The 24244-nt window shown below is 50.3% G+C and overlaps 1 protein-coding gene across 3 annotated transcripts in view; it reads left to right on the top strand.

The window, feature by feature from the left end:
* Positions 1–24244, top strand: part of NTRK3 (neurotrophic receptor tyrosine kinase 3) — a 204031-nt gene that overhangs the window by 12807 nt on the left and 166980 nt on the right. For all 3 annotated transcript variants that reach the window (XM_058847127.1, XM_058847128.1, XM_058847129.1), the window contains exons 2-3: positions 20167–20241; positions 21678–21749. In XM_058847127.1, the coding sequence (XP_058703110.1) occupies positions 20167–20241; positions 21678–21749 (147 nt within the window). The remainder of the gene's footprint in view (positions 1–20166; positions 20242–21677; positions 21750–24244) is intronic.

Raw genomic sequence — 24244 nt, 5'->3', positions numbered from 1 at the left:
CAGCAGATGGTGACCCTGCCCGCCTGTCCCCAGCCTGGCAGCCCTGGCCCGGGGGCAGGAGGAGCCTTGGCAAGGGGAGAAACAGGGGGGGGACTGTGGGGCTTGCCAGGAGGAAGGAAGGGCCCCCAGCTCCAGGAGGAGATGTCTGAGGGTTTGTTTGTAGCCTCCCTGGAGGCACTGACCACCAAGGCTGCCCCTGGAACACTGCCCTGGGGCAGTGGTGGGACAAGGACACACTGGAATGACCCAGAGGTGGTTGTGGCCAAGCAGAAAGCAGCTGCAGCATGCAGCTTTGCTGGGATAGGGGTGGCTCCCCGTGATGGCCTGTCTGTGACCTCCAGAACAAGGGGGAGGCTCTTTGGAGATCCATCAGCTCCCACATCCCTCCCCAGGTCACAGCGGTCAGGGGAAGGAGGCACTCATTTCCTAATAAAGACCCATAAAATGCACTTCTCCCCTGGCCCTGTAAATCTTTGTCTCTCCTGTGCTACCTGCTGTGTAAATTGCTGCTGACCCTGTAAATCACCCTCTGCTTTGCTCTGCCTCCCCTGAATCCAGACCTTCCTTGTAAATCCTCTGTCCCCGTTAGTTTTCCACTGCCGACCCCCTTGCTCTGCCTGTGCAGTAAATCCTGAGCCCTGGTGAGGCTGGGGGAATGGATGGGGAGATGGAGGGCAGCTGTCCCAGGATGGGTTAATCCCTCCCACCAGCTCCTTCAGGACTCACTTGCCAGTGGGAGCTGGTGGAGGACATTTTTCCTGGCTGCCTGTGGGGAAGGTCATCCTTGTGCTGTAAACAGGGCTGGGCTGTCATCCTCAGCTGGGCTGCAGCCAGCTGGCTGGAAACTGGAGGGTGTTGGTATCCCAGCCCTCAGCAGGGCTCCTAGGGATGGCTGGTCCCCCAGGACACGTTTCTGAGATGTAAAAATAGCTGGAGTAAAGGGAAAATCTCCTTTTATCCCTTGAGTGCTTGGGGTCATGCCATAGCTTAGCTTCACTGTGCCCCTTTGTAAGCTTCCTTCAGTGGGCATTGAAGGAGCTGTGGGCAGCAGAGGTTCCTTGTGTAATGGAGAATTGTCACTCGGGCTTCTGCTGGATGCTGATGCTATGTTCCTGAGTCTTGAGTCGATGGGATGACCATGCTGTGTTTTTTTCCCCCAAAACAGCACGTAGGAGCTGAGGCAAAGGGTCTGTAAGCGAGCTGACCCGATGGAGGTGTGGGAAAGCCAAACCTCAGCTCAGTGCCATGACCTGGGTGTGCTGGGATGTGCCAGGGGAGGTGTCAGTGTCTGGGAAAGGCTGTGTCTGGAGCTCATGGCTTGTCCCTGGTGCAGCTGGAGGTGCTGCTGCTTTGCTGTGTGCTGCGCTGTCCCGAGGGTGTCGGGCAGCTGGCACCCAGGCAGCTTTACTGGGGTACAGATCACTGGGTATTTCTAAACCCTGGTGAGCAGAAAGCAGTGACACTCCAACACAGATGCCTTTTTCCTCCTAATGAGCAGGAGTGAGTGATGCCCTGAAGTGCAGGAGCAGCTCCCACAGAGGTCAGGGGAGCACAGAGCAGGGGATGCACAGGCAGAGTGGGGATGGGGTCACCCATGGGAGTGTTTTGGGATGCTGCTGTCTGAAAAGCTGCTGTGTGAACGCAGGACTTAGAGGATCCTGCTTGGTTCACTGGGGAGGAAAATGCTGCAAGAGATCTGAGTCTTTGTGATGTGGCTTTGAGTACCTCAGTCTTCAAGGTATGAGGGGGAAACTGGGGTACAAGCCCAGAGCAGGGGAGTGCAGCCTTTCCTGACCTTTCTCTGCAGGTCCCAGGCCTGAAGGAGCTCCTCAGCTGCCTGAGTGTTCAGGGTTTGGTTTCCAGAAGTGCTGGCCCTGACCCAGCTTGGACTGTGTGTCACATGGAAAGGCACCGACCTGTGTCATTGTGGTCCAACTCTCCCTGATCATGCTGAGTGTGGCTGCCAGAAAATCTGCAATAAAAACGTGGAGATGCTCAGGATGGCTGATTCAGGCATTAATATTAACTCCTGGTGATGCTCTGCAATAGACCTGGGCTTGACCCAGCTGGGTGTTTCCTTCAGACCTTTCTCCTGCTGCCAAACATTTTTTAAAATTTGTTTTTCTCCAGTATCTTGTGCCTGAGCTGTGTATTAGCACTGGCCTTATGATGCTGCTGTGCTCTGCCTTTGGGAGGAGGATGGAGGAGATGATGTGTTTGTTGGGAGCACAGGGATGCTAAACAGCAGTGGGAAAGGCAGGGGGCAGCGGAGGAGAGCAGAGGCAGATTTTCAAAATCCATATAAATAGCAAAAATAAATTTCCAGCAAACGCTTCCAGTCCTGCAGTATTAAGAAAGTGAAGCACTAGAGGATAAGGAAAGCATGAGCAATAACAGCAGGGATTTAGAAAGAATAAATCTTGCCAGACAAACCTGATTGCTTTTTCTTTTTGATGGAATCACAAAATTAGTGGCTGAGCAGAACGTGGAAATCCTAATATATTTGGATTTAGCAAAGCATTTGATATAGTGTCTCACCAAATCTTACTCTCAAAATTAGTTCAGTTTGCCTTGGATACCACACTGCCAAATGGACTGAGAACTGGCTTCGGGCCCTAAGCTGATAGTGATGGGCTGTGTTTGGGGAGAGGGGGAGCTGTGGGAGCAGAGCTACAACCTGGCTATTCTCGCTGAAAAAAATGCAAAGCAAAACAACAGAAAGCCCCATAATAATAATAAAAAAACCCCATAAAAATCCAGGAATGTGGTCTGAGTTTGAGGCACCTTATTATGGGAATATTGACAAATTGGAGAGAGTTCAGAAGCAAGCAGAGCAGGGGAAAAAGACATCAGAGGGGTTGGATTACCCACGGAGGGAGGCTGGGGGCTGAGAAATCCCAGGGCTGGAGGCATTTCAGGGAGGAGCAGGTGGAGGCCAGTGGGGCTGGGATGGACATTTGGGACCTGGCAGGGAGCAGCACCTCAGCGCCTTCGCCCCCGCGCAGCCGAGACTTGCCCAGCTCCCATTTCACGGCCCTTTCCAGATATTATCGGATAAGCAGGGAGAATATTCACCGTGACTGTCAGAAAGAACATCCCTGACTGGGGGAGCTGGGCACGTTTCCTCAGGGAACATCCTGAGTCTCAGAACAAGCAGGAGGAGATGGCCTGGGGTGATTTGTGTCTGTTGATGGGGATTTTTTTCCTGGACCGTGGACTTGGATGGGAAGCTGAGAGTTGACTGTAGCTGCTTTGAGGTGCTGCCTCCTGAGATATTTATCTTCACCTCACAGACATTTATTTATCATCACAGAAGGAAACTGCTGGTGGCAGCTGGGATGCAGATGTGTCCCCAAGGGAGGATTGCCTTGTCCCTTCATGTTTAAACTTTTGGAAAGGTGATGACCCTCTGGTGACTTTGCAGAGGAAGGACAGGAGAGCTTGATGCTGCTCACAGGATTTTGTGTGAGGAGTTGTCTGGAGGACAAACTGGGAAGGAGGAGGTCTTCCAGGTGGTTCATCCATGAAGCTGTCTGTCCAGAATGCTGAGCTCTAGGAGTCCTTCAGCACTCAGCTGGGGCCTGGGAAGCATGCTGAGTGTTTGGAGGCTCTTGGCATAACTGCAAGGTTCCCACAAGGTGAGGAAACCTGTGGCTGGCAGTGATGGCTGGTTTGGGTCATCTGGGTGCCACCAGGGCTGTTGCCCCCCACTGCCAGTGGGATGGCTTGGTTGAACCAGGCTTCTCTGCTTGCCTTTTAAAGCAAATGTGTGCCTTTTGATACAACTGCAAAGAAACTTTTTGTATGGAAAACATAGCTTGCTAGAGGGAATGGTGCTCTGCATAGGGAACAGCCACCCGTGTGAGCCAGTGTGGTGGGGCAGGAGTTAGCTGGGATGGACCACAGCTGGGGAGAAAGCCATGGAACAAAGCTTCCATGAAAGGCTCCTAGAAGATGGGGTGGCCTTGTGTTGGTGTCCTGGTCTCCTTGTAAGACCACAGGGTTTTTTCAGCCCTGCAGGGTCCTTCAAGTGTTCCCCTGCTTTGCATTTCTCCCTGCCCAGAGCTGAGCCTGCTGGGATGGGGCTGAACCAGGCAAAGTTTGGGAGGTATTTTTAGCTGTTCTAATTGTGGCAAATAAATGCCATTCTTACTTGTTGGGATTGAGCTATGGCTAAATCACAACTAGTTCTAATGATGATAATTACCGGATTTCAATATTTATAGAAACGGGTGCTTCCTTCATATTGGCAGATGCTGCTCTGCTCTCACCTTCACAGATCGAAACCTTGGCTCATTAGCACTGCACCTATTTACTTACTTGCACATCTTTTAACCCACAGATGACAACACATGAGAGATCTGGAAAGATGTGGGCCCAGTGCAGACACTGTAGTCCTTGGCTAGAAGCTGTGGGATGAATAGGAAAGCACCTACTGAGGACCTCTGGGTTGGATTCTTGCTTTTTGGGAACTCATGAGAGATGTTCTCAGGGCTGCAAGATTGCCTGGTTCTGCCAGGGCTTAGCCCCCAAGGGGTGGCTGTGGCTGTGCATATTTTTGCCTGTGTTAGAGCTGTGGATGCTGCTCGGATTCCTGTGTGCACCGGCACACGTACACGCTGTAATAGGGACAGAGCTGAGAGGTGAGGCTACACAAACAGCTCCACTCCTGTGATGCTGGACTTGGAGGAGCTCATGGAAAAGGCTCTGGGAGGCTCCTGCCTGCAGCAGCAGCAGCTTCTGGATGTCTTGATTTGGCAGCATCGTTCTCCAGTCTGGTACTGCAGGAGGGTGGGCACCTTTAGGAGCATATAGGGTGCAGAGCTATGTATTTGGGTGGCCATGTGCATCCCCTAAGCTTGGGATGAAGGTACAGCCCCCCCGGACTCTCAAACCAGCTCTGCTGGGTGTTTGCAGCCTGTGGATCCTCACTGGTATCTAGCCCTATGCACCCATCAGGTCTGAGACTCCCTCCTTGAGCAAGGTGTAGAAAAGATTCACTTATTCAATTTGCTATCTCTCCAGTGCCACATAAGCTGTATTGATAAATTAATCTTATATTGTTGTGACTAAACAGCCCTGCAATTTTTTACACTGTGCAGTCTAATCTGTCTTGACAGCTGTATCATTAGTTTATATTTGTTGTAATCTTATTCACTGTGCTGGCTGTGGGGAGTTTTTATTTGAGGTGTTGTGCTGCTATGCAGGCAATGGGCACAGCTCTCTGCTGGGCATTTTGGGGTGCTGTGGGGTGCAGCTTGGGTGTGCCCAGGCAGCCACCTGGGTGCCCTCCCCAGGAGTCAGCCCCAAATTCTTCTCTGCTGCCTAATAGCAGAATCTTCCTGGTAGCAGCATCCACAGGCCTGACTGGGCCTCACCAAAGCATCTGTGCTGCTGAGGTTTTGATGGGAGCCTCCAAGCTGGGGTAAGGAAAATGTGGATGTTGGAGGAACTGCATCTTAAGGCATCCTGAAAGTTCTGCTGTGGGATGGGAGATAAGTTGTTTGCTTGGTATGAGTTTGTTTTCTGTGATAGGGGATGGTCCTTGTGCACTGCTGAGGTTACCTCTGGGTCACAGGGGATAAAGGGACTGTGGGAGCTGGGACTGCACAGTCTGTCACCCAGAGCTTTGCAGGTGTTGCAGAAGGGCTGGTGATATGTGCTGGCAGTGTTGTGACTTGGAGGTGACAGTGGCACAGAGTCACAGGTGGCTGCCTGCTCCCCTGGCTTCTGTCTGGTTTTGCTGTCCTTGGCCCAAGTGGGGCTGATTCAGGTCTCTGCTGATTTTGTAGAGTCCCTTTGCTTTGCAGGCAGCTTTGTGTGCATGTTCTTTCAATAACATCTCCCCAAAACTGTGGAGCAAAGTGTTTTGGGTTGGTGCAATGAGAGTTCTGCCAACAGAGAGCAAGATACTGCATACCCTGGGCATGGGACAGGGGGTGGGAGGCATTTTGGCTGCTGCTTTCTGCTTTGTCTTGAACTTGCTGAATTTGGGAGAGAAAGAACAATTACTGGAGCGTAGGCTTCTATTATTTGCAGCATCTCTGACCAGTCATGGATGGTTCAGTAACAGCTCAAGCCCAAACTTCTCTCTTGAGTGCATTCGTTTGGGAGAGCATTTGGGATCTGGCAAGATGATCCCAAAGTAGATGTGTAGATGTGTACCTCGCAGCCTGGTGGTGCAAATTGCTCTTTAGTCCTTTGAACAGGGTCATGCACTGTAATGCAGGATCCAGCAGTGCTCTGTGCTGTGCTCAGATCCACCCTGGAACCAGTAATGTGTGCCTCTAATGGATGTGCCAGCTCCTGGTGCTGTGCTGGTGCTGCCTGTGTGATTCCCCCTTTCCAGGCAGGCCTGGGAGCAGAGGGTGGGATGTGCTGTGTGACAGCTCCAGCTGTGTTGTGCAGGGCTGGTGGGGCAGGATGGTAAAACTTGGTGGGATCTGCATGGTGGCATCATCACCTTTGAGGGTAGGAAAATCCCTGCTCCAGGAGACAAATGCTTGGGAAAACATCAGTGACCTGCTCATTGCCAAGCTTGCAGTGATGATGTGAAAGAGGTTCCACATGTGCTTATCCCCCATGAGTTCTGGTGGAGTCTGGTGGTGTGACAGCCCACCGTGCAGCTTGGAAGCTCCTTGCTGTAGCACGGGCTTGCATCAGAGTTGAACTGCCATTAGTGATGAGATCTCTGGCTGGGAATGGCTGGTAGTGGCTGAAACCTTGGTTTGCATTCTGCAGCTAGGAGAGCCTCCTGCTGTCATTTGTCACGGGCTGCAGCTGGTGACAAGGTGACAGATGCCAGTAGGTTGAATACGGCTACTCAGCATGGCCAGAGGCAGGAGGTGTCCACGCTGTTGGTAGAGGCATCACATCCTCCCTCTCTCCCAGCTGGGTGGGGTGATGGAGATGGGGGTCCCTGGCACTTACCCTAAATCTGGGGTTGGTGACAGCTGCAGTGCCTCTGCCAGCACGGCAGTGACACCTCGCTGAGCACGGGGTGCTGCTGCCCACTGCCACCGAGAAGATGCATTTCCCACTCAGCTGGTCTCTGGTGCCTGGGGACTGCTCCAAGCTCTAGTGGTAAAGGATAATCCATCGTCTGCAAGGGCTCTGCCAGCGTTTTCAGCGAGGAATTGACTTGTCAATTGTCCCTCTTGAGGTGTCAAACCTGAGCGTTGTGCAGCCGGGGCTCTCGGGTGGGAAGGGGTGGCTCGGTGTGTGAGGTGGGACCGCTGGAGCACGGAGCATCTGCCCAGCATGCTGCTCTTTTTGCCACATGGAAAAGATTCCTGTTCTGCCTCCCAGCCCTCTTCACAGCGCTTGATGGTTGCTGTTGACACCCTGCTTGCTGATTAGCTTCATGTCAGGCTGGCAGTGCAGAGCGGGCAGGAGAAGCCTCCCTGGAGGCTGCATCGGTGGCAGGGCCAGTGATAAAGCTCAGCTCTGCTCCTGCTACCCTTGTCTGTGGCCACCTCCTGCCCCAGGTCAGGGTGTTGCTGGGGCAAATTGAAGCTTTTTGCTCTTTATAACCTTCTCATCTCTTAGCCAGTGTGAGAGTGTCTCAATTATCATTTTAACCTGTTAATCCCTGGGTGAATTGCAGCTCCCAGATGGGTCTCACTCATCCATCAGTGCCAAGCATTACTTTAAGCTCAAGGTATTCCCTGTGTGACTTGCAGTGACCTCCAGTGCTGCCAGATCCTAGGAACTGGTGTCAACTGGGAGCCACAGGGAGTTTTGGGCCAGTACTGCTATGCTCCACCCATACTGATGAGACTATTTCCATAGCAACTACAGGATTGTTCAGAGGGGAGTTAGGGGAAAGATGTGAAAAACCAAAACCAACCCAGCTTAAAACCATTGTGGACAGAATCTGTTGGTCAGTGTTAGGGGGTGGGAGGGGCTTCAGGAGACCCTGAATAGCCTCTCACCCAGAAGTTCTCTGTCTCTGTGTTCTTGTGTGGGACCTCATGGGACAGGCAGCCCAAAACGTGGAAATGGGAGCTGGTGCTTGCATTGCACAGCTGGGGAAGGTCGAGATGCCCTCATGGGGCAGCTCTGCCAGGGCTTTGGGGCTGGGATGGGGCAGGAGTGTGCCTGGATCCTGTGTGGAGGCAGCATGTGCTGCTGCTCTCAGGGGAGCCATGGAGGATGTTGCAGCTGCTGATGCACAGCATCATTTCCCAAGCTGGTGGCATCACTATGCTCACTGTCAGCAAGGTGATTTCAGTGGTGCTGGGGGCTGTGCCAGCTCAGGTGGGAGTCAGAAATGTCTTACACCTGTTCCTGCCCTCCTGTTGGCTCCTGGGGAGGGAGCTGCAGCTTCTGGCCTTGGAGCATTCCAAAGCTGCTTTGGCTCTAGGCTCTGCCCTCCCCTCTGTCCTCATCCTGCTTCCTTCACTTCTGTCTCCTGCCCTCACCAAGAGCCAGCAAAACATCTGGAAGGGCTGTAAATGATGGGTTTGGGGCAGAAAACTTTGGTAATGTAGTGACAGGTGCAAGCCTGGCATAGGGACATTGTGTCCCATCCCAGGGGCTAAATCTGAGCCTTGGCATCGCGGCAGGAGAGATCAGAGCATGGCTTGACCCAGTGCTGTTGGACATATTTGTGGTTTTGGTGCTGGTTTTGGGACTTTGGGCAGGTTTGGCTTCCTGGCAAACTTGCAGGTGTCTGAGGGGCTGGTGGGCTGTGGGGAGGCTGCGAGCGAGGTCAGTGTGGGGTGATATCGAAGTGTAGGTCAGTGACACCTGGTTCCAGCGCTCCAGCTGCAAAGGGGGGAGCACAAAGGCAGCCCTTCTCCATCCCATTGCAATCCCCACAGTGGGATTGAATCCTGGCTGCAGGAGGGCTGTCCCTGCCAGCTGCTGTCCCCAGTAAGCCCAGCCTGGCACACGGTGTGGGTTCTGGAGCCCAGCAGCTGCTGGCTGTGAGCGAGCCAGCCCCGCTCCCCGGAGGGCTGCCTGCTCTGGGGGCAGACAATGTCTGTATTCTTTGTGCAGAGTGAGTTTTCCTTTGCTGATAACTCTCTGGGCTCGGCTAGTTTGCTTTGAGGATGGGCTGGTGCTGGGACCCTTTGGGCCCTCCAGCTGCCCAGGAGCAGAAACAAAGTTTGAGTGATTCTTTGCAAAAACAAACAAAAAATAATAGAACAATATCTCCCTGAAGGAACTTTGATGATCTGCTTTCTGGCTTCAAGATTCTTCCATGACCCTCAATGGCACCAAAAAGACACGTGTCTTGTTAAATACATCTTCAGAGCAAGTGGTGAAAGGGCAAGCAATGTCAGGAGGTGCATTGTAACTTCCTTGTTCCCTGCCTCTCCTCAATTAATACTGAGCAGGACCTTTGGATCCTCAAACACCCCTGAGAGATTTTATACCTGTCAGTTTAATGCCAGCCTCCTGGAAATCCTTCAGCAACTGGAGGCTCATTTTCAGGAGCACAAAGCTATCATATTTTTGCTCGTCTCATGGATGTTATTACGTGTCACTGCTGTGGTCTTAAACCTCTGTGCCAAGCCCCAGTGATGAACAACATCTTCAAATGGTGCAAGGAGACCCTGCTAGTGCAGGGTGGGGGTGTCAGGGTGGGTTAAGGTTTGCCACGTGTTGACCACACTGCAGTAACCCAGGTTGTGTCCTCCTGCCGTGCTCCTGGTGTGAAACAAACCTTATCTGGCTAGCAGCCAGTGCAGCCCAACAGCAGCACTGTTCCTGGACAGTGTGAGCTCAAGGGTTTCACCCCACATTTGGCCTGGTCAAGGAGGAGCCCATGGTGAGCAAAGGGCTGGGGCTTGGCTGAGGGAGGCTGGTCTTGGTGTGCTGAGAAGTTGCAAGTCAAGGTGCCAGGCAAGCAAAGGCTTCTCCATAGTTCAGCTATGCCTTTATCTAGAGGAATGGCAGATGGAGTGCTGAGAAGAGATAGAAACCATCCCAGGATTTGATGTTTGTGCAGCTGGATCAGCTCTAACACAACAGCCTGGTTAGCAGTGTCTCTGGCCATCAGAGGGTCTTGTATAAGATTTTTGCAAGGTGCTTTTTCACATTTCTAAGAACAAAGAATGCTGGGAGAGGAGCTTTTAAAATGTCTGTTGCCTCCCTGCTCTCCTTTCTTCCCCTCCCTGCATGTGTCATGTTTATAGGCATGCTGGTTTGCTTTTGGTTTTCAGAGCCAGCTGACTTCCCACAAAATACCTGTTATCCTGGGAAGCCTTGAGCTCTGACTCACCACGTCTTAATGAGTACATCCCCCTGCTCCTGAGCGATGCTTCTGTTCCTACACCTCTGCAATAAGAGCCAAGTCTGTGTGTGCGTGTGTCCCTAGCAGGAAAAGCTTAGTGGAGGGAAGGGAGAAGGTTATTTTCATGTTTTTTTTCTGGGGAAAAGGGGACTGAGGCCTTCTCCTGGGTGATGGAGGAGCCCCTCCATTGCTGCTGCGGAGGGTGGGCAGAGCTGGCTGTGATTTATTTGAAGCGCAGATACAAGCCTCAGGAGGTCGCAGCAGTTGGCTCAAAAATAAACTGTATGGAGAATTTATCTGGCTCTTTGGCTTTATGGGGAGCAGCTGGAAGCTGAGCAGGCAGATCTGTGAAGCTGTGGAGGTAATGAGAGCCTTGGAAAGTCTCCTTTCAGGTTGGAGTTACCCTGCCCATGGCTGTCCTGGGCAGAGGTTGGGAGCCTGGCCTGTGGCTAGCCCAGTTGGGCATTGCTGCCTGCTTGTTTGAGCTTCATAAACATCTGAGGAGCCAAAATGCTGGAGGATCAAAGTTCAGGCTCCTTGGGAGATGTTTGGGAAAGAAAAAACAATCCAGCAGCCTCACAGGAGCAGGATCCAAGTCCAGAAAGATTGTCTCTCCCTTCCTCTTTCTTGGTCAGTGGCTTTCCCTGTGTTTGGGGTGTGTGGGAATGCTGGAAATGGGATGAGCTTCACTCTCTGGAGCTGTGGGGGAGCAGAGGAGGGCAAAGCAGGATGAGGGACTGTGGGAGGGCCCTGGATTTGGCTGCTGGATGGTGATAACCGTGCAGAGGCTGAGGCACCCTTTGGCACCCATGGCTGGAGCTCCAGGCTCTGGCTTCTGTGCTGCTTTCAGGATCCAGGCACGGGAATGGTGCTCAAACACATACATCCACATCAAAATAGGGTTAGAGATGAAGATCACAAGGATGTAAAACTCCTGAAATGAGGCTCACATAGTGGCTGTGGTTTCTGGGAAGTGTGCTTGTGGGTTTGTGTGGGTAGGTGGCAATAGGTCTGGGTTAAGGACTGCAGCCCCCTCCAGCCATGGCACTTGTACAGCCCGTTCCTGGCTCTCATGTCTGCTTTTGCTGGACTCTTGTTCCTGCCTCCTCATTCCCAGTGCCATCCATCACAGTAACAGCCAGTTTGTGGGAGATTTTATTTTCTCCTTTTCCTCCTCCATCCGTTTTCCTGTCTTCAAGCACAGCGTGAAGTGCAATGAGTGCATGTGGCTGATAGTGCTTCATTTTGGGTCCCAGCTGAGCTACTACATTCCACCAGAATATTATCTTGACCATATCCAAGGCCCTGTGTCTTTTCTGGGGGGATGTCCTTTTTACCACATGCTCTTTGGCTCTGCTTTTTACCAAGAGTTATTCCTGCCAAGCTGAACTCTAGTGATCGTGTACCTTTAGTACATCTCATTGTCTTGCTAATGTGTGTAGGCACTGTGCTCTTCAGGGAAGAAACAGCTGCCTTTGGAGTAGACCTTGGCAGCCTTTTTTTGCCTGTATTAATATATTAATATACATATTTACATATATATGCACACTCGTGTGTATGTGTGTATATATATATATGTATATATATATATTAAAAAATATTATAGATCAGGTTCTGAAAAGCCCCAGACCTGTTTGTAGATGGAAGTGTGAGGGAATTTGACTTCCAGTTTGAAGTTGCAAGAAGGGTTTAATGAAGCAGAATGTGATTACTGAAGCCTATTTTGACCAGGATACTGCTTCCTCTCTAAAATGCCATTTGATCTTTAAAGACCACAAAATGCTGCACACTTCTGGCTCTCCCTGCATGTAAAATCCTATAGATAAGCATCCTCTCCTTTGGCACGGCAGGTGCTTGCAGAGCTGCTGAAAAGCAGGCACTCTTTTGCTTTAGATGGGTACAGGAGCCCAAAGGGTGCTGCTTTGCCCTGAGGTTTGTGTGGTGTAAAACTCCCAGGGGAAGGTTTCTTTTTCCTGTCCTTAGGTTGCTCTCCTATCCTAGCCAGCTGCACGGCTGTTTTGGAGATGTGGTATGATTACACACACACAGGTTGACGTTAGCAGTCCTGAGCCAGGAGTCTCTGCTCCATGTCCCCCAGATCCATGTCCAACAGTGGGGAGCACCTATCTGAGCACTGAAGACTGGCTATGTAGGTTCTCCTGCCAGAGAGTAATGGAAGAAATGCCCTTTTGGGGAAGTATAATTGGTTTTGCCACTTTGAGGAAAAGCAGAGTGAGCTTTGGCGAGCGCTGCAGGTGGGGAGTGAACTCTCACTTTTAGTGATGATTCACCCAAGGCGTCTGTGTTTGTGTATTTATATCCATGTCTGCAGGACAAAACTGCTCATCCCATTTCATGCTTTCTCACTCTAGATGGTGTTTGGGACTGTGCAGGGGTCAGATAGTCGTGGGAATAAATAAGAAAGACTTTGGGAGGGAGTGTGCAGGAGCTGGGAGGTGCCAAGGTGGTGGGCAGGGTGCTGGAGCCCTTCCACAGAGGGGTTTTTGGGGCACTGTCCCCTCAAACCTTTTCCCTGTGCAGGAGATGCTGCAGCCCTTGGAATTTTCCTCCTGAGGCTTTTGCACTGCTGCTTGTCTCTGAAAAATGAGATTTCTTCAGCACTGGAATGATTTTGAATGCCTCAGTCCTTGCTTGGGACCCCAGGGCTGCTCCCACCCAGGACTAGCTGAGTAATAGTGATGGAATATTGGGGCAGGTATTTGTTGTGGCGGCAGCTGTACTGCTGCCCACAGCACTTCTTCAGCTCTGCTACACTGCTTTACACCTATTTCTTCCCTTCTGAAAGTATGTGCCTGGGAATAATTCCCTACACGGAGAAACTGTGGATGCAGCGTGTGCTAATGGGAACATACCGCTTCCTGTGTGCAGCGGCCATCTGTCCATGCTGTGTCCAGGCAGCCTGCTGTCCTCTAGTAACACTGACACACTGTCCCTGAAAGGAATGCTCTCTGCTCCATAAATCATCATCCAGAGATGGTGGGGATGCAGAGGCTCGAGGAGATCATAGAAGGAAACTGGTGAACGCACAAACACAGGGCTCAGAGCACCCTGAGAGCATCTCCTGTCCCTGGGACAAAAGCAAAGCGTGAGGTTCTGGTGGTGCTGGCACTGTTTTTTTATGTCCAGCTCCTGTGTGTCCCTGTGGGTGCCAGCAGGATGGAATAAGGGCAGAGCCTGGGAAAAGAAACCAAACCTGTTCAGGGTAGCTTAAAGCTGTTTCTCTGGGCATCTTCCATGGCAGGGTGTCTCCATATGACAATCTTTTTAGACAGTGCAGCTGTAGCAGCTCTTTCTGCACCCTGTGGATGCTTCTGGCCAGCCTGGGGCCAGGTAGATGCTGTTGGGGTGGAAATGAAACTTGTCTGGACTCATGTGAAAAGTATTCTGTGGGGGAGTCCTCTCTGAATGCTTTGTGTCCTGTGACTTGCTTGTGTCTAGAAGTTGGGTTTCTCAGGAGGATTTTTGAGATGCCACTGTGCAGTGGCTTGTGGGGAGCAGCATTGTTCCCACATCTTCCTCAGCAAGGGATTGGGGACTTTCTCCTCTGCTCAGCCCTTCTGGAAGGGTCTGGTTTGGATTGCTGGGTTGGATGTGGCTGGGCCCATGGGAGGAGAGCTGAGTGCAGCCTGTCCCACTCTGCAGCACCCACGTACCCTGGCATGACCTTGGCAGGAGAGCAGAGCAGAGGGAGCTGTGTCTCCATGGTGGTTTATGATCGTTACCTTGACGAATCACAATTACACTGTGGGGTTATGCTCATAATTGTTTCTGCAAAGCTGAATTTGCTTTCTCTACCCCCCTTTTCCCACTGACCTCAAATTATCCTTAATGATCCACTGCTGGGTGACCTTTCCATGCTTTTTGGGAAGGGGAAGACTGCTTTAAATGGGGAAAATGTTGTCCTTGTAAGTCTCTATTCAGCTGCACTTGCCTTTAAGTTTCTGTTACCAATTCACTTTTATAAATTTCATATTGAGGGAATCAAGCCCTTTGTGCCTCTACTTATTAAATTATGTGTTAAGTGGCTTATAATACTGTGAAAGATGTTTGATATTTTTTGTAGCTTTCTCAGCCTCAAGTTGGGTGTGAGGGATGGATAAAAGGAGCTGGCAGTAGCCACAATGGCTGTGCTTAGCCCTGGCTTTGTGTGGGACCTGCACTAACTTTCAGGGCTTCCCATCAACATCTGCAGCACCTCTTCTTGGAGGAGGCAGCTCTTACTGGTCAAGGGTTCAGACATGTCTTTTCTTTATTCCTGCTGCAATCAAATTCACATTTGCATGGTCTGGAGCTGGCATGCCAGGAGATTTGTTTATAAAGCTAAACATATCAGGTAATTGAAAGTTAATGTGTCTGTCTGGATTGCAAGGTTTAATATGCCTGGGTGACGAATTAATTTTCCCATTGCACTGCAAGGGAGAGGAGGCAAATGCTCTGCTTGTTTTCCCTATACATATATATATATATATTATATAATTGTGTGTCTGTTGGGGTGAGGTCTAATTGCTGGCACACAGTATCTAAACACAAGTGGTGGCACTTGCACAGCAGGGACACATCATCTGCTTGGGCACTGACTGCAGCTGATGACATCCTTGGAAAAATTGCTCCCCTCCTGTTTGGGATAGACACAGATCCAGGGCACACATGTGTACACATGTTGGGTAACACTTCGTGCTTCTTGGGTGCCTTTTTCAGCTATTGACCACAATGCTTGAAAAGCTGAGAGAGATGAGACAAATGCTATCCTTGTTGTACGGGGCGGGGGGGGGGGCTGAAGGAAGGCCAGACACATTCAGTAGCCTCAAATTAATCACTTGGTAAATGAGGCTGCTTCTCCAGCTCTGCCTCGTGGGGTGAAATGAGCCTGGCTGTGTTGGAATCCCAGTGGATATTCCAGTCTCCTTTGCTGTGCTGGCCCTGGGCTGGAAGGGAAGCATGTGAAGCTGTGCAGTCTCAAGAAGATGACACCAGCTTGTCATCTTTTTGTCAGACAAGCACTCCTCCTGGGAATGAAAGGAATTGCTGTTCCCACAGGTCTGTTGGCTACCAGCCCCCTTCCAGCAAGCAGGACAAGGTCCTGGCACTTCTCAAGACCTGCTGTTACCTAAACCCTGTGAGGTGGTGACCTTATGGTCAGCAAGGTCTCTGGTCTCTGTCTGTGTGATGCCAGGGCAGAGACACCTGGCTGCCTTGCTGGCTCCACACAGGATCTGTGAGATGAGGAGAGGGATTAGATGCTTGCAGGCTGCTGAGCTGACAAACAGGGCTTCACGCTTCACAGGTTTGCTGTAAACTGGGACACAGCACAGAGCTGGGGATTGACCACTGCAGTGGCCTACAAGGCTTTCAACAAGTTGTAAAGAATGTCTTTGGGTACATGAGATGTGAGGCTGGTGTCCTAGCTTTTCTCAGGCTAAGCCTATGCCTTCCTTTGGAAAGGCAGCTGATTTCCTCAGCACAGAGATGACTTTGTGATGAGAGGTTAATGTGATGCTGCACTACATTACAAGTGGTTTGTTTTTCTGGAGAAGACACTGTCTGGCCCAGGTGTGCTAGGTGAAGTCATGGTGGGAGGTGTTGAAGGATGAGAACTGCTGAGGCTCCTTGGAGGTGATGCTGGCTCATGCTTCTATTGAGGATGCTTGCAAAAGAGGCAGGAGTGTCCTCATGTGCTTTTCTGCTGGAGCTGTGGGGACACAAAGCCAGTTGAGGGTGGTCAGTGGGAAGAGCTGCAGAAACAAACCCAAGAGACACCCCAATACCAAGTGGAGTGAATATAAATGTGGGTGTAACAAGGCTTTTGCTACTGGCTAGAAAATCATGTCTGTTGGAAATGACCTGCTGGATAGAAATGCCTGGTGCAGTGTTTACCAATGGGGAGAACACAAGCCTCCTGGCTGATGGGGCTGTTATAAAGGCCAGGGTGATCTCACGCTGCCACTCATGGTTTTTTCAGTGTAACCTGGGAGCTGCTCATGCTGTTACCCAAGTGTGATCTCCTGGAGACTGCTCTGAGTTTCTGTTCACTCTTACTCAAGGGAAAGGGACATAAAATAGGCTGATAAAGAAAATTGACAACCATTTCCTATGTGTCCGTCGCTGTGGTGGTTCTTGCACTGACCACCAAGTGTGAGCATTAGTTGTGCTGGGTCTGAAATCAGAAGCAAAATAACCTCACTGCCAGGACTGTGCCTGAGCAATATATCTGCATCACTTCTGGGACCTGAGTTAGTGTCTCTTCAGGGCACTTGAGACAATTTTCCTTGCACTTCACAGGTACAGATGTGCTGCCTTAAGAGACCTGGCATCAGGTAGCTTGTAAATGATAGCTGGGTGGGCCTAGCTCCCGCTTGCAAAGGAGGGAGGGAGAAGTGCCAGGAAAGAAAAAGAGCTGCTTAAGCAAAACCAGTTTTGACACAAGAGAAAATGGATGCAAAATGCAAGTGAGTACATTTGGGTAAGGAATGAGAGGTACAGTGTTTCAGTCTGAGTTGGGAAGGCAAAGCCCTTGTAACTCCCAAGGTGGAATTCACTTGGTCTGTAGAAAGTGTGGTGTAATTCTGTTCTGCAGTGCAAACAAGGGGACTTGGACCAGCAGGACCCTTCTAATGTACAAGGAGTGTGAGAAGGAAGTGAGTATTTAAACAAACATGCCCTACCCTCCATTCTCCACCCAAAAAATAAGTGAACAACATCATCTGTGTTAGTGATGCACCTCATATGGTCTCAATTAGAAGCTGGACATGAGTCTAGGTGGATCTGCATGTGGTGAGGATTTGTGAATGCTCTTGATGCTATTGGGTCCTGCAGAAGAGCAGTTTACTTTAGTAATAACTGAGGAATGCCACAGGAATATGTACTTAGAGATGTGCAGGGAAGAATAAACTGTAGTCCACTGACTGTAATTCAGAGCTCAACACCTGTCTGAGGAGACCAGGGCAGGGCTGGGGGCTGTCACAGCTGTATTTGGTGTGAACCAGGCACCCGTGTTCCTGCTGGGTTAATGAACCAAGGCAGAGGAGGAGGGAAGGTCTCAGTCTTTGGCAGCAAGTGGGAGGATATAAAATTTCTAGGGCAAGCAAAACCCTGGAAGGAAAAGAAGGGGAGCTAGTTGAGATACTGAAGGACATGAGAGGGACTTAAGTTTCAGGGGTGGAGTTTCTCCACTTGGTTGGTTTGCTTTCCTGTGCAACCACTGCCAATTTTGCAATCACAGCTTGACTCCTCGAGCTTTTAGAATAAGATGCATTTCTATTTCGTTTTTTAAAAGGGTTCAGGTAGTGCAAAGTTATACTATTCTTTCTAAAGCAATAGGGAAGCAAAGAAAATATTTTTCCTAGTGGATATTTGAGGTGCCTGTAAACCAAGACTGATTTGTCACTTTTAGGAGCAAGGCTACAACTAATGCTAAGTTGAGAAATCAGACAGAAAAGGGGAAAAAACATTTCTGCAAATCTCTGAGAAGGGTGGTGTTTGTGTACTTTAAAGGACTTGAAGACCCTTGCTGACCTATGTACCTAATTGTTATTTCCCTGCATTGCACTCTACATAAAGCAGCTGCTGCTTTGGGGGATTATCCTATATATGTGTGTGCATGTGTTTTTCCACTCCTTTTTTCTCTTGTCTCTCTGTGGGTGTGGTATTTCTTTGTTAAATAATGAACTAAAGTATATCTGGCTCAGGAAGCTCTTGGGCTTTGTTTGGGAGGCTGGAATACAGGTTTTGGAGCTGTATTTACAGTCCAGTGTTATCTCACTGGGAGAGTGGGGGGCTTGCCATGGGGACCCCCGTACACCTGTGCTGAGTCATAGGAAATCCACGCCTGGGCATGTCACTGGGAACAAGCTCATGTCTTTTTCTGTCTCTTCTAGAATGCTGCCCACATGGCTTTGAGTGTCAGGTCAAAAATAACCTTGACTTTTTTTAGCTAACACAATCAATAAAACAAGAGCCAATCTGGCCGCCGCCTCCTCCCCAGCTGTGGTTGCTCCATACCTCCTGGCTCAGGGTTGTTCCATTCCCCCCCTGAAGGTCATTGCTTGGATGCTGCAGCTTCAGCTTGACCTGGTGGTAAACCAACATCATCCCATTCCTCCTTCCCATGTTCCTCCTTCCTCTTGGAGGAGCCTCACTTTGCTTTGTAGGAGTTGCAGGTGGGAAATGTTTTCAGCCTGTGTTTGCAGCCTTGCTCAGTCTTGTGGCCCAGGGCCTGAGCTGGCAGCCCTGCCTTGACTCCAAAGGGTTTCACTGAGCTCTTGGATCTCCTGACTGACTCCTCCCAGTCTGTGTTTTGTTCTGGAATTGTTCACAGGGGCTGTAGATGTTGGCAGGGAACACGAAGTGGCTGTAATAATGTCCTGTTTCTGATTCTGTCTGGGACACAGGCGATCCAAGCTGATGAGCAGGGCATTGGGGATGAACTGTGACTTACCCTGTCATGCAGCAGCACTTGGGAACTTGTGCTGTGTCCTTAGAATAACCCCTCTGGGCATGCAGACAGATTATGGAACATGTGGAAAGCAGAGGTGACTCTTGTGGGTCTCTGCTTTGGATTGTGTGGTGAGAGCAGAGAAATATAAGGAAATTTAGTCCAGGCTTTGTATTTGACTTTTTTTTGAGCTGAATGTTATTTGTGGTGTGGCTCAAGTAGGTCCATGTACTTCCCTCATGCCAATTCATCAGTTCTTGTGCAAGCACAAGGCATAGCAAATGCTGGAGGAGGAGCTTGTGGCGCCTGTGACTGCTCTATCAGTGGTCTAAGATCCCTCTTCTGCTCGCTCACCCTCTGTACCACCATGTGGGGTCCTGCAACCTTCTTGCCTAAAACCACAGGATAGTTCTCAGTGTTTTCTCATCACTCCAGCCCTTCATCACTTGGAGGTGTTTCCCCTCTCCAGGGAGCTGGAGAAAATCCAACGCCAGAAGAAAGTTGGTGTTGGAAAGTCCAACGCCAACTATTGCATCAAGGCAGATGTGAGCTTGGGTGCACGTGTTCAGAGACTTCAAAGTTGGGCTTCTTTCACATATTGTCCAAGGGGACCTGCCAGATGGTTTTCCCTGTCTCAGCTGACTTTCAGAGAGGACAACCTCCACCTGCTTCTCAGAAAAGACCCTCTTGAAAATGTTTGTGTTTCTGGTGGGACGGTGTCTGAGTTTAATCTGGGAAAAAGCCATAACTGTCCAAAGACTGCCTGGGAGATGAGGACTGAACTCCTTTCACACCACACAGCATTGCAGCCTCTCAGCAGAGGCCTGTGGCCCCAGCCAGGCAGCCACACTGCTGCCAGCATCACTCCTGTGCCGCCGGTAACAGGGGACCCTGTTCTCTGGGGCTGCTGATCTGTCACCTTCCCCCGCCTCTAATATTTACTGAAAACGATCCTGCAGTGACAGATCTATTTCTGTTTTTGTTCTCTATAACATACCTGCCAGACTGCCCCAGGCGACTGAGGAATTTGTAATAAAGGCAATGTTTCCAAACTAAGCTTGGTGCTCTCCTGCCAGCAGCGCTTCCAGCCAGCAAAGACCAGGACCCTGTTTATCCAACCCAGTTAGAGACTGGATAAATATATGACTTTTTTTCATTTAAGCTCTAAGTTTTTGTAGAGAGGTTTTATTTGCTTTCACTCTTTTTGCATGACCCATTTCAATTGTGTCTTTGTTCACTGATGTATGCAGTGAGGGGCAATGACTTGGGCAAGGATATTCGGTGGCTTGGTTGCACATTCCGTGCTTGAAACTGCGGGTAAACCCATGTTATTCGACTTTTCCAAAATGCTGGGAAAACAGAATGGGGCTGGGTGGTAGGGTATGGCATCCTCCCTCTGTGTGCTGTCCCTGGCATGGGCTCAGCAACCATCTGGCTGTGCCGCAGCTGAGCCTTTCCTTCTTCTCCACAGACACATAGAGAACTGGAAGAACTTGCAGACACTGAACGCCGTTGACATGGAGCTGTACACGGGACTCCAGAGGCTGTGAGTATGTCCTGTGCATCAGGGAGGGGAATGAGCCTGGGCAGCCCCTTCCTTCCAGCAGAGCCACGGCTTCCTTCCCTCAGCAGCCTCCATGCTGCCAGTTTAAGCTGCTGGATCTACTGTGTTTTGCTATGGGAGTCCACAAAATGGAGATGAAATGCTTTTTGGTCTTGGCTGGGTCTGAGAGAAGGAGGATTGCTAGCTCTTGACAGCTCTGTCAACACACATCAGCCCTGACCTCTCCTCTCCCCTGCTGTTCTGGTTCTGGGCTTATGTGTTGCTCTGACTCATTCCAGCCCCACAATGCAAAATTCCAGCTGTCTCCACCAATCCTTCATTTCTGGGCTCTTGGTCCTCGTTTAGTGCAGTTACCATCATGGTGGTGCTGTGCAATAAGGGAATTGCATCTCCCTGCACAGCTCTCTGAGCATGGAGAGAGGTCAGTTTTGTGTGTCATGGAAGGGAAACCGAGGGATTGAAGGGACTTTGCATATATTTAGGAAGCCTGGCCAAGCAAGGATGCCACCCAATCTCTTTAATTCCCCCTCCTACATCCTCTGGATCTGTGAATGCCCTGGATGCAGTGTATGAGAGATGCAGAGTGTTGCTCAGGGCTAATCAGAGACTAATAATGTGTTTCACTGGGAGCTTTACAGTAAGTGCAGCTCCCATGTGGGCTGGAGGAGCTGTATGGGGCTGAGCTCTCAGTAACCAAATTCCAGCAAGCTGCACTTTTAACACACAAAACCCTTGTAAGCTGGCTGTTGTTCTCTCCTCACCTAACAAAGCTGCAGAGACAGCAGATATTTACAGAATCACAGAACACGCTGAGCTGGAAGGGACCTACAGAAACCATCAAGTTTAACTCCTGGCCCTGCAAAGGACCATCCCCAATAGTCACACCATGTGTTTGAGAGTATTGACAAATCCTATCAATATCCTTGTATCACAGTACTGATAGAGCTTTTCCAAAGTAGGCTGTGGAAAGGATTCTTCTCCCTTCAGGATCTAGAATTCCCTATGGAAAATACCCTTCCTTGTCAGAGCTGCAAGCAGCAGGGTTTCCTCTTGGGTATGAAGATGGGAGAGGACTTTGCTGTGGTTAGGTTTGCTGCACAGTCCTGCTTGTGGAGATGCAGGGAGAGCAGAGGAGAGGAGGTGGCCTGTGCCCCCCAGCAAGCCTTGGTGGATGTGGGAGCAGAGCCTCTCCCAGAAACTGCTCCACACTGAACCTGGGCCGTGTTACCACATCAGATGGAGATGAAAAGCCCAAATTCCTCTTTGCTCCTAGCTCTGTGGCTGGTCAAGGCTCCCCTGGGAGTGATGTTCCTCCTGGGAATGGGGGTCTGGAGTCACAGCACACCTGGTGCACTGAGCAGGGCTTTAGAGCAATTGTCTGCCTGGCCTCCATTGCCACCTTCTGCATCTCTCCGCAGGACAATCAGGAACTCAGGACTACGAAACATCCAGCCGCGAGCCTTTGCCAAGAACCCCCACCTGCACTACATGTAAGTGCCAGCTGCTCCTGTCCCCTTTTGCCTCTTCTCCCTATGGAAACGTGGTTCCCAAGGCAGATTCCCAAAGTGCCTGTGGGGGACAGCAAGGAGAGGGAAGGGGAATGCCGATGGGGGAAAAGAGAGGCAGAGGTGGGAAAGGGCAGGAGATGGAAAAGCAAAATGCACAGAGAAGTGGAATGGGCTGCAGTGCAGAGTGGGGAGAGCTTCTGCTGGGAATCTGGGGGTTTGGGTTCCTGAAAACTGGTCTGCCTTGGATGGCCACTTTAAAGAGCTCTGGCTCTATCATCACCAGCCTGGGGGCTGCTGCACGTTTCCCTTTCTGCGGAATTTGGGGGCGGCCCCCCGCCTGCCCCAGCACACAGCCAGAGCCTGCCCTGCTCATTAGTTTTTAACCAAAGGCCGCTTTTCTGACACAGATCCTGGGTATGGGGCTGCCAGCTCTGCTGCTAATTATTGACTTCTTAAACTGGTGTCTGCAGTGGGCACGGGGTAGGGATGTTTTGTGCCGGAGAGGCTGGAGCCCTGTTACCCTGGGACATGGCACAAGTGTCCAGCTGCTGGGGCATTGTCAGCTGGAGAGTGGTGTCACAGGGAATTTCCATATCCCTGAGGCCAAGGACACCGGTTTCTTTTCTAGATGTGTATTTACTTTTCCCAAGGTGATAAAGCAAAGCCTGAATTTCAGGCCACTGTGCAAGGTGCTCCGAGGTCTTGAAATATTCTGTCCAAGTGACTGTGTCTAGGATCAAAGCCCTCTCTGCTCCACTGTAGATATGAAAGGTGAAAAGGGTTTGGTGAGAGGCCCTGGCCTCGGGCACGAGCTGATGGGCTGAATGGGAGGCTGTGTTTATCCTTGCTTTCTGGAAAGCAGTGCTAGTGGCTTCTTCAGTGAAAAAGTGCATCCATTTGAGTGTGTGGGTGCACTGGGCCATCGATACAGACTTGTTCCTGGGGCAAGGAGATGGATGCGACCTGCAGAGAGGGATAGATTTGTCTTTTGATGTCTGCTCAGAGATGATGTGAACTGAAAAACCCCAAAAGCTTCCTTTTTGGAAAACCATTTACAGTTGCTAAGTGACAGTAAAGTACTTGCTAAATAGAAGATCTGCAGTACGAAAAGGGCATGAATAGTTGAGGACATTGTGAGCATGAACTGAGCCTTTTGAGCTTAAAGAATTGCATATCTTCATAATAAACCCTCGTTAATACTGACCACTGGGATATTCCTGATTTCTGCTCTTTGTTATTTTGATTTGCAGCATTTGTTTTGTGTTTTCTGTAGTTGTTTGTTCTTGGGAAGCTTTCTCTCTGAACCACTCTCAATTGATTTTTATTTTTTTTGAGGGTTGTTTGTCAATTGTGCAGTTGCTGTTTATGTATCTAGCAGATAAAATGAATAACATTTGATTCCTGATGAAATTAGTTTGGATGTCGTAGGAGTTTAGAAGGCCACGTATGCTTGCTTTGAGGCTGAATGTGCCATTAATGTGTACACAGGCAATTGTTGCTGCTTTTCCCCAAAGTGTTTGTTTTTGTCTTTTGGAATTACTTTTGTGAGTGGAAAAAACCCCACATCCATCTTCTGTCAAGAGTTGGGATTGGTACATGGTGATGAAATATGTGTTTGTTTACTGCTTGGGCCCTGTAAGATTGATCATGTTCTTAACATCTTTCTTTCCTTGCCTTTTGGAGCTCGAGGCGAGTAAGTATATTATTTGCTGGGTGTTTGCTAGTGGGTTTTGATGCTGTTCCTGTGACTTGGCAGTGTGGATGTTCCCCGTGGGGGATGCCGGACAGTCGAGGATGGAGACCCGGTGCTTGCAGAGCTGGTGACTCCCTGCTGCTTCCCAAAGGCTCTCAGACCATGATGCCACTGCTTCCTTGCAGCCAGGGTGGCTCCCGAGGCTCTGCACAGCCTGGCAGGTGCCTGGTGCCACCTGGCATCCCCTCCATGGCCTCAGCGCTCTGCCAGCACATCAAGGTGCCTCCTTGGCTGCTCTGCCTCCCTGGGAGCTCAGCTCGAAGGCCTGACATTTTCTGCAGCCTCTGCACGTAGGAGCCAGGGATAAAAGGATTAATGGAAATGTCACTCTGCTGTAAGTCTTGGGCTGCTGTAGCCAGGTACTGTAGCGGATGGGAGTGAAGGATACTGTCCCAATCCTCTCCTGATGGGCGGTGTGCAGGGCTGGGACCATGGGATGCTGCTTAAGGCTTGTTGGGTTACTGTTACCCATTTTCACTGCCACTGTGGTTTTCTTTCTCCTTTGGTGGCTGTTTGGATGGCTGCTGGTGGAGCTGAGTCAATAAGATGACAAATGTGTCTTATAAATGACAGACTGTCTTCACTGCCAGGGAGGGTTGGCACAGGGTGGTGGGGGCCCCAGGCTGGACCTCTGCAGGGTGTTACAAGCTGGGTCTGAGCAGTTTTTTTCACTTGAAGCTTGTGTACAAATTCTGAGGTCTCCAAAGCTTATTTCCACCCCACA

This window comes from Poecile atricapillus, chromosome 11 (assembly GCF_030490865.1).
Source record: "Poecile atricapillus isolate bPoeAtr1 chromosome 11, bPoeAtr1.hap1, whole genome shotgun sequence".
In the NCBI taxonomy this organism is placed as follows: domain Eukaryota; kingdom Metazoa; phylum Chordata; class Aves; order Passeriformes; family Paridae; genus Poecile; species Poecile atricapillus.
Note: the sequence above shows the minus strand (reverse complement) of the source record. Positions and strands in the feature narration are given on the sequence as shown.